This window comes from Oncorhynchus mykiss, chromosome 26 (genome assembly GCF_013265735.2).
Source record: "Oncorhynchus mykiss isolate Arlee chromosome 26, USDA_OmykA_1.1, whole genome shotgun sequence".
Taxonomy (NCBI): domain Eukaryota; kingdom Metazoa; phylum Chordata; class Actinopteri; order Salmoniformes; family Salmonidae; genus Oncorhynchus; species Oncorhynchus mykiss.
The window spans coordinates 43306571-43323350 of NC_048590.1; the positions used below are offsets into that span (position 1 = coordinate 43306571).

The 16780-nt window shown below is 42.2% G+C and overlaps 1 protein-coding gene across 3 annotated transcripts in view; it reads left to right on the plus strand.

The window, feature by feature from the left end:
• Window positions 1-16780, plus strand: part of LOC110506863 (ADAMTS-like protein 3) — a 216606-nt gene that overhangs the window by 97313 nt on the left and 102513 nt on the right. For all 3 annotated transcript variants that reach the window (XM_036963478.1, XM_036963479.1, XM_036963480.1), the window contains exon 7: window positions 2773-2899. In XM_036963478.1, coding sequence (XP_036819373.1) covers window positions 2773-2899 — 127 coding nt within the window. The remainder of the gene's footprint in view (window positions 1-2772; window positions 2900-16780) is intronic.

Consider the following 16780-nt stretch of genomic DNA (forward strand, 5'->3'; position numbering starts at 1 on the left):
CAGCAGACAGATGAATACCTACCCTTCAGCAGACAGAGGAATACCTACCCTTCAGCAGACAGAGGAATACCTACCCTTCAGCAGACAGAGGAATACCTACCCTTCAGCAGACAGACGAATACCTACCCTTCAGCAGACAGATGAATACCTACCCTTCAGCAGACAGATGAATACCTACCCTTCAGCAGACAGAGGAATACCTACCCTTCAGCAGACAGACGAATACCTACCCTTCAGCAGACAGATGAATACATACCCTTCAGCAGACAGAGGAATACCTACCCTTCAGCAGACAGAGGAATACCTACCCTTCAGCAGACAGATGAATACCTACCCTTTAGCAGACAGAGGAATACCTACCCTTCAGCAGACAGATGAATATCTACCCTTCAGCAGACAGATGAATACCTACCCTTCAGCAGACAGATGAATACCTACCCTTCAGCAGACAGATGAATACCTACCCTTCAGCAGACAGATGAATACCTACCCTTCAGCAGACAGATGAATACCTACCCTTCAGCAGACAGATGAATACCTACCCTTCAGCAGACAGATGAATACCTACCCTTCAGCAGACAGATGAATACCTACCCTTCAGCAGACAGATGAATATCTACCCTTCAGCAGACAGATGAATACCTACCCTTCAGCAGACAGAGGAATACCTACCCTTCAGCAGACAGATGAATACCTACCCTTCAGCAGACAGATGAATACCTACCCTTCAGCAGACAGATGAATACCTACCCTTCAGCAGACAGAGGAATACCTACCCTTCAGCAGACAGATGAATACCTACCCTTCAGCAGACAGACGAATACCTACCCTTCAGCAGACAGAGGAATACCTACCCTTCAGCAGACAGATGAATACCTACCCTTCAGCAGACAGATGAATACCTACCCTTCAGCAGACAGATGAATACCTACCCTTCAGCAGACAGCAGCGGGTTCGCTGCCTTGGCATCACAGCTTACACATAATATGATTCTATTAGGATCATTTATACTAGCGATTGCCATTTCAGATAAAAAGAGGTTATTATTATTATTTTTGCTTTGCATATCACTTCTTTAAAACAGATGTATGGCTTGGCCACATACTGCTTCTTTTGGAAACGTTGAGGATCTTTGAAGAACGGGCTAAATTGATTATTTGTTCCTCAAAGAATATGAATAGATTGTTCAGAACAGAAAAGAAACTAAGAAAAAACAGGACAAAAACAATAAGTACAGCCGGAACATTTCTTTCCCTGGGAAAGTATAATGCCAGTAATGTTCATTGTCCACAACAACCCCAATCCTAGGTTTGTGGACCTAGGTCGTTAAACTATTTTTATGCACTGATGTTCAGACAGCAACCTCTGCATTTAAACACTCTCTCAGTAAATGTACACCACTTTGGCTGTAGCAACGTTCCATAAAGGTTGAAATGCAATAGAAAGAGACAGGTTGATATTGAGCTCTCGCAGACCTAATGGAATAGAAACACAGACTGTATAATCAGGAAGATGATGGATTGAGTTTATGTAGTGTTTTCCTTCATGCTGTGAAATGTTTAACTTGATATTCCAGAGGTGGGTAATGCATATATCAATCTAATGATGGAATCAATTAATTTATAGATGTCAATAATATAGCCTACAGTGGTGACAGTCCTCTCTTTATTTACATACATTACTCTGTCTCTCTCTCTTTCTCTCTCTGTCTTTGTTTCTCTGTCTCTCTCTTTCTCTCTCTGTCTTTGTTTCTCTGTCTCTCTCTTTCTCTCTCTTTCGCTCTCTCTCGCTCTGTCTCTCTCTCCCTGTCTGTCTCTCTCTCTCTCTCTCTCTCTCTCTCTCTCTCTCTCTGTGTTTCTCTCTCTCTCTGTTTCTCTCTCTCTCTCTCTCTCTCTCTCTCTCTCTCTCTCTCTTTCTTTCTTTCTCTCTCTCTTTCTCTCTCTGTCTTTGTTTCTCTCTCTCTGTTTCTTTCTCTCTCTGTCTCTCTCTCTGTCTCTCTGTTTCTCTTTCTGTCTCTCTCTCTCTATGTCTCTCTGTCTCTCTCTGTCATGCAAAGAAACAGAGAGGGGCTTCATATGAGCTGGGCCTTCCATAGGCCGTCCACACAGCTGGTACACATTTCACTGCTATCTGAAATCCATCACACAACCTTCAAACATACAGTAGGCACTGTACAGTAGTCTACCTAGTTCTGAGTCACAACCAATTCCAACTGGGTGTCTAATTCTGTGCTGTGGTTGGAACTACTGTTTTGTCTATATAGAGGGGTCAAAACTTGGTCTTAGTCACATGCTGAGGTGAATCTGAAAGGCAAGTCAAAGTTCCAGTAGCGATGAGAACATGGTATAGAAGGCTGTGAGGAATAGAATAGACAGCAGGCTGAAATAGTACTGTGTTTAACACGTGACAGAATGGGGCCAGTCCTCTACCTTCCAATGTTTATTTATTAATGATGAGAGCATGGATGGAGCGTTGAGCTGGGAAAATAAACTGAATTCCTGAAAGGAGAAGCATGTGTGTGTGTGTGTGTGTGTGTGTGTGGGGGGGGGGGGGGGGGTACAGTGTGTCCATCTCACTCTCACTTTTCCTATACCTCTCTTGTAACCACCCTCCACTCTCTGTCCCTCCGCCTCCGTTCATCCCCTCTCTATCCAAATCAAATGTTATTGTTCACATACACATGTTTAGCAGATGTTATTGTGGTTGTAGAGAAATGCTAAACCAAATCCCCCTCTCTCTTTCTCACCTCTCTATCCATATTTGTGTTGGCAGGAGGTGGGATGTGACAGACAGTTGGGCAGCGGTGCCAGGGAAGACAACTGCGGTGTGTGTGCCGGCGACGGTTCTACTTGTCGGCTGGTCCGGGGCCAGGCGCTGCCTCACGTCTCACCGGAAGAACGTAGGTACACAACAAGCTCGGCAATGCCTGAAAAAATCAACTCTTCCCTCTCTAAGCTGACCTTCTACCCTGTATCAATATCTTTACACACAGAGGTTGTGAACACACTCTCTGTTGAAAACACATTATCGTCTCTCTCCCTTGTCCGCCTATGGCCCTAGGTAAACACAATCTCTCTTCATCTCTCTCCCCCAACCAGGTTTACAACTGCTGTGAAAATACACTCTAGTCTCCCTAGCTCTCATCTTCTTCCAGGCCCATGTAAATATCCCTCACCAACAAGGTTCACAAAGCTTGTTCAAATACACTCTTTCTCTCTCTTTTCTCTGGCCATCAATATAGTATCGCCCCCAATGGCCCTCAATCCCTCAAGTCCTGAGCCCTGTCTCAGGTCTGGTCTGGGTTAGTTTTCTGTCTCAGGTCTGGTCTGGGTTTGTGTTCTGTCCCAAGTCTATTTCGGGTTAGTGTTCTAGCATGGGTTAGTGTTCTGTCTCAGGTCTAGCCTGGGTTAGTGTTCTGTCACAGGTCTGGCCTGGGTTAGTGTTCTGTCCCAGGTCTAGCCTGGGTTAGTGTTCTGTCTCAGGTCTAGCCTGGGTTAGTGTTCTGTCTCAGGTCTAGTCTGGGTTACTGTTCTGCCCTATGTCTGGTCTGGGTCAATGTTCTGTCCCAGGTCTGGTCTGGGTTAGTGTTCTGTACCAGGTCTGGTCTGGGTTAGTGTTCTGTCCCAGGTCTGGTCTGGGTTACTGTTCTGCCCTATGTCTGGTCTGGGTTAGTGTTCTGTCCCAGGTCTGGTCTGGGTTAGTGTTCTGTACCAGGTCTGGTCTGGGTTAGTGTTCTGTCCCAGGTCTGGTCTGGGTTAGTGTTCTGTACCAGGTCTGGTCTGGGTTAGTGTTCTGTACCAGGTCTGGTCTGGGTTAGTGTTCTGTCCCAGGTCTGGTCTGGGTTAGTGTTCTGTCCCAGGTCTAGTCTGGGTTAGTGTTCTGTACCAGGTCTGGTCTGGGTTAGTGTTCTGTACCAGGTCTGGTCTGGGTTAGTGTTCTGTCCCAGGTCTGGTCTGGGTTAGTGTTCTGTACCAGGTCTGGTCTGGGTTAGTGTTCTGTCCCAGGTCTAGTCTGGGTTAGTGTTCTGTACCAGGTCTGGTCTGGGTTAGTGTTCTGTCCGAGGTCTGGCCTTGGTTAATGATCTGTCTTGGTGTTAATAAGTGTTATGGTCCACACAGTTTATTTATCAAAGCTGGGATACTACTATGCCATCTGGCTTAGACTGTCCACAGATGGAACTATCCAGTGTAAGCTTCAAAATGGAGGCAGATTTTTTGTGTGTGGGCTTTTCATAAAATGTTATGTGTGGAGATTAAAATCATGACTGCATTTTGTCTGTCACTATTATGTTTTTTCTCACGTGATAACTGCATTCTGGTTTTCTTGGAGGTGGTTAGGGACATTAAATACCATGTAAAATAGCTATGTTTTTACTAGAAAAATGTGTGGTTTGTGAATTAAATTAAATTATTGCATTCCAGTCTGCCAAGCACTGGTTACTGTAAACAGGACTGCGTTCCATGTTTCAAAGAGTTGAGAAATGTTGACTTGAAGGTCGGCCTCTTCCTGGTAAATTGTTGGCTATTGTAGTCAGCTTCATGGAATACACTACAGGAGTATTTTAGGTCTTGGTGAAATCAAACATTGAAAAGGTTTCCATTCATTTTGGAATGAGGCATATAGCTGGATCTACACAATAGATGGCATGGGACATCTCAACATTCAACTACTTTTGAGGTGTAAAAAACATCTGACAAACTAACATTTTGTTAAGATGCTCTTGGCTATTTCCCGTACAGCTTAGCATTTCACACGTCTTTAAAGGTTAATTAAGTAGATAATTCAATTTATTGGCCTTCCAGCTAAGGTATTGTATCACATTCCTCAAATGAACATGGTTTGGCATGCGCTGGACAGTGGAAATGAACATGGTTTGACATGCGCTGGACAGTGGAAATGAACATGGTTTGACATGCGCTGGACAGTGGAAATGAACATGGTTTGGCATGCGCTGGACAGTGGAAATGAACATGGTTTGACATGCGCTGGACAGTGGAAATGAACATGGTTTGGCATGCGCTGGACAGTGGAAATGAACATGGTTTGACATGCGCTGGACAGTGGAAATTAACATGGTTTGACATGCGCTGGAGAGTGGAAATGAACATGGTTTGACATGCGCTGGACAGTGGAAATGAACATGGTTTGACATGCGCTGGACAGTGGAAATTAACATGGTTTGACATGCGCTGGAGAGTGGAAATTAACATGGTTTGGCATGCGCTGGACAGTGGAAATTAACATGGTTTGACATGCGCTGGACAGTGGAAATGAACATGGTTTGACATGCGCTGGACAGTGGAAATGAACATGGTTTGACATGCGCTGGACAGTGGAAATGAACATGGTTTGACATGCGCTGGACAGTGGAAATTAACATGGTTTGACATGCGCTGGACAGTGGAAATGAACATGGTTTGACATGCGCTGGACAGTGGAAATGAACATGGTTTGACATGCGCTGGACAGTGGAAATGAACATGGTTTGACATGCGCTGGACAGTGGAAATGAACATGGTTTGACATGCGCTGGACAGTGGAAATGAACATGGTTTGACATGCGCTGGACAGTGGAAATGAACATGGTTTGACATGCGCTGGACAGTGGAAATGAACATGGTTTGACATGCGCTGGACAGTGGAAATTAACATGGTTTGGCATGCGCTGGACAGTGGAAATGAACATGGTTCGCTCCCTCAAAAAGCCTTGCTATTAGAAATAACAAGTGACCACCATGTAAATATTTAGATCAGTCTTTTCATTGTTGGTGGGTGTTTACAGTATCTGTCACATACCTATAGCACTGGCCAATGGGCATTTGGTCAAGCAGTAGTGTCTGGTCTATGGCACTGCATCCCAGTGCTATAGGCGTCACTACAGACCCTGGTGTGATCCCGGGCTGTATCACAACCAGCCATGATTGGTAGTCCCATAGGCCGGTGCACAATTGGCCCAGCATCGTCCGGGTTAGGGTTTGGCCAGGGTAGGCCATCATTGTAAAATAAGAATTTGTTCTTATCTGACTTGCCTAGTTAAATAAAGGTAAAATATTGTAAAACACTCACTTTGGGAGCAAATTGGAAAACTCCAGAAAGTACTGTAGTATTGTGATTGTATGAGCTGAAAGTAGTTGAACTAACAGTGACATTGGGTATGTACTGTACATTTAGTTGAACTAACAGTGACATTGGGTATGTACTGTTCATTTAGTTGAACTAACAGTGACATTGGGTATGTACTGTTCATTTAGTTGAACTAACAGTGACATTGGGTATGTACTGTTCATTTAGTTGAACTAACAGTGACATTGGGTATGTACTGTACATTTAGTTGAACTAACAGTGACATTGGGTATGTACTGTACATTTAGTTGAACTAACAGTGACATTGGGTATGTACTGTACATTTAGTTGAACAAACAGTGACATTGGGTTGGTTTCTCAAATGACTGCCTCACCTGGTTCACCAACTACTTCTCAGACAGAGTTCAGTGTGTCAAATCGGAGGGCCTGTTGTCCGGACCTCTGGCAGTCTCTATGGGGGTGCCACAGGGTTCAATTCTTGGGCTGACTCTCTTCTGTGTATACATAAATGATGTCGCTCTTGCTGCTGGTGATTCTCTGATCCACCTCTACGCAGACGACACCATTCTGTATACTTCCGGCCCTTCTTTGGACACTGTGTTAACAAACCTCCAGACGAGCTTCAATGCCATAAATACAAGTAAAACCAAATGCATGCTCTTCAACCGATCAATGTCTGCACCTGCCCGCCCGTCCAGCATCACTACTCTGGACGACTCTGACTTATAATATGTGGACAACTACAAATATCTGGGTGTCTGGTTAGACTGTAAACTCTCCTTCCAGACTCACATTAAGCATCTCCAATCCAAAATTACATCTAGAATCAGCTTCCTATTTCACAACAAAGCATCCTTCACTCATGCTACCAAACATACCCTCGTAAAACTGACTATCCTACCAATCCTCGACTTCGGCAATGTCCTTTACAAAATAGCCTCCAACACTCTACTCAGCAAATTGGATGCAGTCTATCACAGTGCCATCCGTTTTGTCACCAAAGCCCCATATACTACCCACCACTGCGACCTGTATGCTCTCGTTGGCTGGCCCTCGCTTCATATTCATCGCCAAACCCACTGGCTCCAGGTCATCTGTAAGTCTTTACTAGGTAATGCCCAGGGGAATACCTCAGCGCACTTGTCAACATAGCAGCACCCACCCATAGCACGCGCTCCAGCAGGTATATCTCACTGGTCACCCCCAAAGCCAATTCCTCCTTTGGCCACCTTTACTTCCAGTTCTCTGCTGCCAATGACTGGATCGAACTGCAAAAATCACTGAAGCTGGAGACTCGTATCTCCCTCACTAACTTTAAGCACCAGCTGTCAGAGCAGCTCACAGATCACTACATACAGTGCCTTGCGAAAGTATTCGGCCCCCTTGAACTTTGCGACCTTTTGCCACATTTCAGGCTTCAAACATAAAGATATAAAACTGTATTTTTTTGTGAAGAATCAACAACAAGTGGGACACAATCATGAAGTGGAACGACATTTATTGGATATTTCAAACTTTTTTAACAAATCAAAAACTGAAAAATTGGCCTTGCAAAATTATTCAGCCCCTTTACTTTCAGTGCAGCAAACTCTCTCCAGAAGTTCAGTGAGGATCTCTGAATGATCCAATGTTGACCTAAATGACTAATGATGATAAATACAATCCACCTGTGTGTAATCAAGTCTCCGTATAAATGCACCTGCACTGTGATAGTCTCAGAGGTCCGTTAAAAGCACAGAGAGCATCATGAAGAACAAGAAACACACCAGGCAGGTCCGAGATACTGTTGTGAAGAAGTTTAAAGCCGGCTTTGGATACAAAAAGATTTCCCAAGCTTTAAACATCCCAAGGAGCACTGTGCAAGCGATAATATTGAAATGGAAGGAGTATCAGACCACTGCAAATCTGTCCATGGGACAACAATCAGTCATATATATTACGACAATCAGTCGTATATTGCACAAATCTGGCCTTTATGGAAGAGTGGCAAGAAGAAAGCCATTTCTTAAAGATATCCATAAAAAGTGTTGTTTAAAGTTTGCCACAAGCCACCTGGGAGACACACCAAACATGTGGAAGAAGGTGCTCTGGTCAGATGAAACCAAAATTGAACTTTTTGGCAACAATGCAAAACGTTATGTTTGGCGTAAAAGCAACACAGCTCATCACCCTGAACACACCATCTCCACTGTCAAACATGGTGGTGGCAGCATCATGGTTTGGGCCTGCTTTTCTTCAGCAGGGACAGGGAAGATGGTTAAATACAGGACCATTCTGGAAGAAAACCTGATGGAGTCTTCAAAAGACCTGAGACTGGGACAGAGATTTGTCTTCCAACAAGACAATGATCCAAAACATAAAGCAAGATCTACAATGGAATGGTTCAAAAATAAACATATCCAGGTGTTAGAATGGCCAAGTCAAAGTCCAGACCTGAATCCAATCGAGAATCTGTGGAAAGAACTGGAAACTGCTGTTCACAAATGCTCTCCATCCAACCTCACTGAGCTCGAGCTGTTTTGCAAGGAGGAATGGGAAAAAATTTCAGTCTCTCGATGTGCAAAACTGATAGAGACATACCCCAAGCGACTTACAGCTGTAATCGCAGCAAAAGGTGGCGCTACAAAGTATTAACTTAAGGGGGCTAAATAATTTTGCACGCCCAATTTTTCAGTTTTTGATTTGTTAAAAAAGTTTGAAATATCCAATAAATGTTGTTCCACTTCATGATTGTGTCCCACTTGTTGTTGATTCTTCACAAAAAAATACAGTTTTATATCTTTATGTTTGAAGCCTGAAATGTGGCAAAAGGTCGCAAAGTTCAAGGGGGCCGAATACTTTCGCAAGGCACTGTATGTACATAGCCCATCTGTAAATAGCCCATCTGTAAATAGCCCATCTGTAAATAGCCCATCTTTAAATAGCCCATCCAACTACCTTATCCCCATACTGTTATTTATTTATTTTGCTCCTTTGCACCCCAGTATCTCTACTTGCACATTCATTTTCTGCACATCTATCACTCCAGTGTTTAATTGCTATATTGTAATTACTTCGCCACCATGGCCTATTTATTGCCTTACCTCCCTTATCCTACCTCATTTGCACTCACTGTATATAGAATTTTACTATTGCATTACTGACTGTATGTTTGTTTATTCCATGTGTAACTCTGTGTTGTTGTTTTTGTCGCACTGCTTTGCTTTATCTTAGCCAGGTCGCAGTTGTAAATGAGAACTTGTTCTCAACTAGCTTACCTGGTTAAATAAAGGTGAAATAAAAATACAAAAATAAGTTGGGTGTGTACTGTACATTTAGTTGAATTAGCAGCGATAGTGCAGCCGAAACGCGTCAGTTTTTAAACTGTGTTCCCATTGAACATGCCATAGAAATAAAGGCATTTTAATGAATTATATGAAGAGTGCCCTGATCCTCCTTTCTTTTTGGTTCTAACAGTGACATTGGGTTTGTACTGTACAGTACAGCTGTCGATGCCTGGGATTATTCAGCATATTTAGGAGGGAAAACACTGCATTCTATTGAACTTCGGCATAGTATTTACAGTTTACCTCTAAATAAAATGTCTATCAATTTTAGATACCCAAGACATGGTATCAGGGTTAGTAGTTTTCTATCTATTTTAATATGGATGTCCAAGACATGGTATCAGGGTTAGTAGTTTTCTATCTATTTTAATATGGATGTCCAAGACATGGTATCAGGGTTAGTAGTTTTCTATCTATTTTAATATGGATGTCCAAGACATGGTATCAGGGTTAGATGTTTTCCTGACAATGTGACCTGACCAAAAATAGTAGATCATTACTAGGTCCTTGCTGACCCCATTAGACCATTACTAGGTCCTGGCTGACCCCATTAGACCATTACTAGGTCCTGGCTGACCCCATTAGACCATTACTAGGTCCTGGCTGACCCCATTAGACCATTACTAGGTCCTGGCTGATCCCATTAGACCATTACTAGGTCCTGGCTGACCCCATTAGATCATTACTAGGCCCCGGCTGACCCCATTAGACCATTACTAGGTCCTGGCTGACCCCATTAGACCATTACTAGGTCCTGGCTGACCCCATTAGACCATTACTAGGTCCTGGCTGACCCCATTAGACCATTACTAGGTCCTGGCTGATCCCATTAGACCATCACTAGGTCCTGGCTGACCCCATTAGACCATTACTAGGCCCCGGCTGACCCCATTAGACCATTACTAGGTCCTGGCTGACCCCATTAGACCATTACTAGGTCCTGGCTGACCCCATTAGATCATTACTAGAACCCTGCTGACCCCATTAGACCATTATTAGGCCCTGGCTGACCCCATTAGACCATTACTAGGTCCTGGCTGACCCCATTGACCATTACTAGGCCCCGGCTGACCCCATTAGACCATTACTAGGTCCTGCCTGACCCCATTAGACCATTACTAGGTCCTGGCTGACCCCATTAGACCATTACTAGGTCCTGGCTGAACCCATTAGACCATTACTAGGCCCCTGCTGACCCCATTAGACCATTACTAGGCCCCGGCTGACCCCATTAGACCATTACTAGGCCCCGGCTGACCCCATTAGTCCATTACTAGGCCCCTGCTGACCCCATTAGACCATTACTAGGTCCTGGCTGACCCCATTAGACCATTACTAGGTCCTGGCTGACCCCATTAGACCATTACTAGGTCCTGGCTGATCCCATTAGACCATTACTAGGTCCTGGCTGACCCCATTAGATCATTACTAGGCCCCGGCTGACCCCATTAGACCATTACTAGGTCCTGGCTGACCCCATTAGACCATTACTAGGTCCTGGCTGATCCCATTAGACCATTACTAGGCCCTGGCTGAACCCATTAGACCATTACTAGGCCCTGGCTGAACCCATTAGACCATTACTAGGTCCTGGCTGACCCCATTAGACCATTACTAGGTCCTTGCTGACCCCATTAGACCATTACTAGGTCCTGGCTGACCCCATTAGATCATTACTAGGCCCCGGCTGACCCCATTAGACCATTACTAGGTCCTGGCTGACCCCATTAGACCATTACTAGTCCCCGGCTGACCCCATTAGACCATTACTAGGTCCTGGCTGACCCCATTAGACCATTACTAGGTCCTGGCTGACCCCATTAGATCATTACTAGGCCCCTGCTGACCCCATTAGACCATTATTAGGCCCTGGCTGACCCCATTAGACCATTACTAGGTCCTGGCTGACCCCATTGACCATTACTAGGTCCTGCCTGACCCCATTAGACCATTACTAGGTCCTGGCTGACCCCATTAGACCATTACTAGGCCCCGGCTGACCCCATTAGACCATTACTAGGCCCCGGCTGACCCCATTAGACCATTACTAGGCCCCTGCTGACCCCATTAGACCATTACTAGGTCCTGGCTGACCCCATTAGACCATTACTAGGTCCTGGCTGACCCCATTAGACCATTACTAGGTCCTGGCTGATCCCATTAGACCATTACTAGGTCCTGGCTGACCCCATTAGATCATTACTAGGCCCCGGCTGACCCCATTAGACCATTACTAGGTCCTGGCTGACCCCATTAGACCATTACTAGGTCCTGGCTGATCCCATTAGACCATTACTAGGCCCTGGCTGAACCCATTAGACCATTACTAGGTCCTGGCTGACCCCATTAGACCATTACTAGGTCCTGGCTGACCCCATTAGACCATTACTAGGTCCTGGCTGACCCCATTAGACCATTACTAGGCCCCTGCTGACCCCATTAGACCATTACTAGGTCCTGGCTGACCCCATTAGACCATTACTAGGTCCTGGCTGACCCCATTAGACCATTACTAGGTCCTGGCTGATCCCATTAGACCATTACTAGGCCCCGGCTGACCCCATTAGACCATTACTAGGTCCTGGCTGATCCCATTAGACCATTACTAGGCCCCGGCTGACCCCATTAGACCATTACTAGGTCCTAACCTGTTTGATCGTGTCAAACCCCAGCCATAACTGTCCATATATAATATTATTATTACCATGAGCCACAGTATCAGTATGTCTGTCTAGAAACCTTCTGTCCTCTACTACTACTAGCTACTACCAGCACAAGGCTGTCTTTGTAGCTGCCCACTAATATGGACGAAGCTGAGCCTTATGCAGTGGAAAGAGACATTTATATTGTTGTTGGACAGCGCCAGTCGTCAGCATTCGCTCTGCCTGGGTCTGCCAGTCGCACTTAAGTCACTTCTTCTCTTCCAAGAATTCCCCCTCGCTCGGAACAAAGAGCTCAAACAGTTGGAGTCCGAGTTCCCGACAAAGAAGTACTGGGACTTTTGTTTCGACGGGCAGAGTTAGACGTTTTCACAGCATCGTGCTTGTTCCTTTTAAGAGGCTGTTTGACCAAATCTCAGGGTAACTCAATCCAAGCGCGTTATGTTCTCTCTAATAAAGAGCGTCTCGCCAATAATTCACGGTGGGTCACAGTGACATGTAGGCTACCTCCAGGTCCCATTGAGAAGCTGGCAGAGGAGAGCAGAGCACTCTGACAGTCATCAGATTGTTGGGGAGGCTCTACTGTTTCTCCCTTTCTTCCCCTTTATACTCTCTCTCTCTCGTTATACTCTCTCTTTATACTCTCTCTCTCTTTATACTCTCTCTCTCTTTATACTCTCTTTATACTCTCTCTCTCTTTATACTCTCTCTCTCTTTATACTCTCTCTCTCTCTTTATACTCTCTCTCTTTATACTCTCTCTCTCTCTTTATACTCTCTCTCTCTTTATACTCTCTCTCTCTCTTTATACTCTCTCTCTCTTTATACTCTCTACTCTTTATACTCTCTCTCTTTATACTCTCTCTTTTTATACTCTCTCTCTCTTTATTCTCTCTCTCTTTATACTCTACTCTACTCTTTATACTCTCTCTCTCTTTATACTCTCTCTTTTTATACTCTCTCTCTCTCTCTTTATACGCTCTTTTTATACTCTCTCTCTCTTCCTCTCTTTATACTCTCTACTCTTTATACTCTCTCTCTCTTTATACTCTCTCTCTTTATACTCTCTCCCTTTCTTTCTCTCTCCCTTTCTTTCTCTCTCTTTATACTCTCTATCTTTATATTCTCTCTCTCTTTATATTCTCTCTCTCTTTATACTCTCTCTCTCTTTATATTCTCTCTCTCTTTACACTCTACTCTTTATACTCTCTCTCTCTTTATACTCTCTCTCTTTATACTCTCTCTCTCTTTATATTCTCTCTCTCTTTACACTACTCTTTATACTCTCTCTCTCTTTATACTCCCTCCATCTTTATACTCTCTCTCTCTTTATACTCTCTCTTAATCCTTTCTCTCTTTATACTCTCTCTCTCTTTATACTCTCTCTCTTTATACTCTCTCTCTCTTTATATTCTCTCTCTCTACACTCTACTCTTTATACTCTCTCTCTCTTTATACTCTCTCTTAATCCTTTCTCTCTTTATACTCTCTCTCTCTTTATACTCTCTCTCTCTTTATAATCTCTCTCTTTATATTCTCTCTCTCTACACTCTACTCTTTATACTCTCTCTCTCTTTATACTCTCTCTCTTTATACTCTCTCTCTCTTAATCCTTTCTCTCTTTATACTCTCTCTCTCTTTATACTCTCTCTCTTAATCATTTCTCTCTTTATACTCTCTTTCTCTTTATACTCTCTCTCTCTTAATCCTTTCTCTCTTTATACTATCTCTCTTTATACTCTCTCTCTCTCTTTATACTCTCTCTCTCTTAATAATTTCTCTCTTTATACTCTCTCTCTCTTTATACTCTCTCTCTTAATCCTTTCTCTCTTTATACTCTCTCTCTCTTTATACTCTCTCTCTCTTAATAATTTCTCTCATTATACTCTCTCTCTCTTAATCCTTTCTCTCTCTTAATCCTTTCTCTCTTTATACTCTCTCTCCCTTTATACTCTCTCTCTCTTTATACTCTCTCTCTTAATCCTTTCTCTCTTTATACTCTCTTTCTCTTTATACTCTCTCTCTCTTAATCCTTTCTCTCTTTATACTCTCTCTCTCTTAATCCTTTCTCTCTTTATACTCTCTCTCTCTTTATACTCTCTCTCTCTTAATCCTTTCTCTCTTTATACTCTCTCTTAATCCTTTCTCTCTTTATACTCTCTCTCTCTCTTTATACTCTCTCTCTCTTAATCATTTCTCTCTTTATACTCTCTCTCTCTTTATACTCTCTCTCTCTTAATCCTTTCTCTCTTTATACTCTCTCTCTTTATACTCTCTCTCTTTATACTCTCTCTCTTTATACTCTCTCTCTCTCTTTATACTCCCTCTCTCTCTTTATACTCTCTTTCTTTATACTCTCTCTCTTTATACTCTCTCTCTCTTTATACTCTACTCTTTATACTCTCTCTCTCTTTATACTCTCTCTCTCTTTATACTCTCTTTCTTTATACTCTACTCTTTATACTCTCTCTCTCTTTATACTCTCTCTCTCTTTATACTCTCTCTCTCTTTATACTCTCTCTCTTTATACTCTCTCTCTCTTTATACTCTCTACTCTTTATACTCTCTCTCTCTCTTTATACTCTACTCTTTATACTCTCTCTCTCTTTATACTCTCTACTCTTTATACTCTCTTTCTCTTTATACTCTACTCTTTATACTCTCTCTCTCTTTATACTCTCTCTCTCTTTATACTCTCTCTCTCTTTATACTCTCTCTCTTTATACTCTCTCTCTCTTTATACTCTCTACTCTTTATACTCTCTCTCTCTCTTTATACTCTACTCTTTATTCTCTCTCTCTCTTTATACTCTCTCTCTCTTTATACTCTCTCTCTTTATACTCTCTCTCTCTTTATACTCTCTACTCTTTATACTCTCTCTCTCTTTATACTCTCTCTTTATACTCTACTCTTTATACTCTCTCTCTCTTTATACTCTCTCCATCTTTATACTCTCTCTCTCTTTATACTCTACTCTTTATACTCTCTCTCTCTTTATACTCTCTCTCTTTATACTCTACTCTTTATACTCTCTCTCTCTTTATACTCTCTACTCTTTATACTCTCTCTCTCTCTTTATACTCTACTCTTTATTCTCTCTCTCTCTTTATACTCTCTCTCTCTTTATACTCTCTCTCTTTATACACTCTCTCTCTTTATACTCTCTACTCTTTATACTCTCTCTCTCTTTATACTCTCTCTTTTTATACTCTACTCTTTATACTCTCTCTCTCTTTATACTCTCTCCATCTTTAAACTCTCTCTCTCTTTATACTCTCTCCATCTTTATACTCTCTCTCTTTATACTCTCTTTCTTTATACTCTACTCTTTATACTCTCTCTCTCTTTATACTCTCTCTCTCTCTTTATACTCTCTCTCTCTCTTTATACTCTCTCTCTCTCTTTATACTCTACTCTTTATACTCTCTCTCTCTTTATACTCTCTCTCTCTTTACACTCTACTCTTTATACTCTCTCTCTCTTTATACTCTCTCTCTCTTTATACTCTCTACTCTTTATACTCTCTCTCTCTCTTTATACTCTACTCTTTATTCTCTCTCTCTCTTTATACTCTCTCTCTCTTTATACTCTCTCTCTTTATACTCTCTCTCTCTTTATACTCTCTACTCTTTATACTCTCTCTCTCTTTATACTCTCTCTCTTTATACTCTACTCTTTATACTCTCTCTCTCTTTATACTCTACTCTTTATACTCTCTCTCTCTTTATACTCTCTCTCTTTATACTCTACTCTTTATACTCTCTCTCTCTTTATACTCTCTCTCTCTTTATACTCTCTCTCTTTATACTCTCTCTCTCTTTATACTCTACTCTTTATACTCTCTCTCTCTTTATACTCTCTCCATCTTTATACTCTCTCTCTCTTTATACTCTCTCTCTTTATACTCTCTCTCTCTTTATACTCTCTACTCTTTATACTCTCTCTCTCTTTATACTCTCTCTCTTTATACTCTACTCTTTATACTCTCTCTCTCTTTATACTCTCTCCATCTTTATACTCTCTCTCTCTTTATACTCTCTCTCTCTTTATACTCTACTCTTTATACTCTCTCTCTCTTTATACTCTCTTTCTTTATACTCTACTCTTTATACTCTCTCTCTCTTTATACTCTCTCTCTCTTTACACTCTACTCTTTATACTCTCTCTCTCTTTATACTCTCTCTCTCTTTATACTCTCTACTCTTTATACTCTCTCTCTCTCTTTATACTCTACTCTTTATTCTCTCTCTCTCTTTATACTCTCTCTCTCTTTATACTCTCTCTCTTTATACTCTCTCTCTCTTTATACTCTCTACTCTTTATACTCTCTCTCTCTTTATACTCTCTCTCTTTATACTCTACTCTTTATACTCTCTCTCTCTTTATACTCTACTCTTTATACTCTCTCTCTCTTTATACTCTCTCTCTTTATACTCTACTCTTTATACTCTCTCTCTCTTTATACTCTCTCTCTCTTTATACTCTCTCTCTTTATACTCTCTCTCTCTTTATACTCTACTCTTTATACTCTCTCTCTCTTTATACTCTCTCCATCTTTATACTCTCTCTCTCTTTATACTCTCTCTCTTTATACTCTCTCTCTCTTTATACTCTCTACTCTTTATACTCTCTCTCTCTTTATACTCTCTCTCTTTATACTCTACTCTTTATACTCTCTCTCTCTTTATACTCTCTCCATCTTTATACTCTC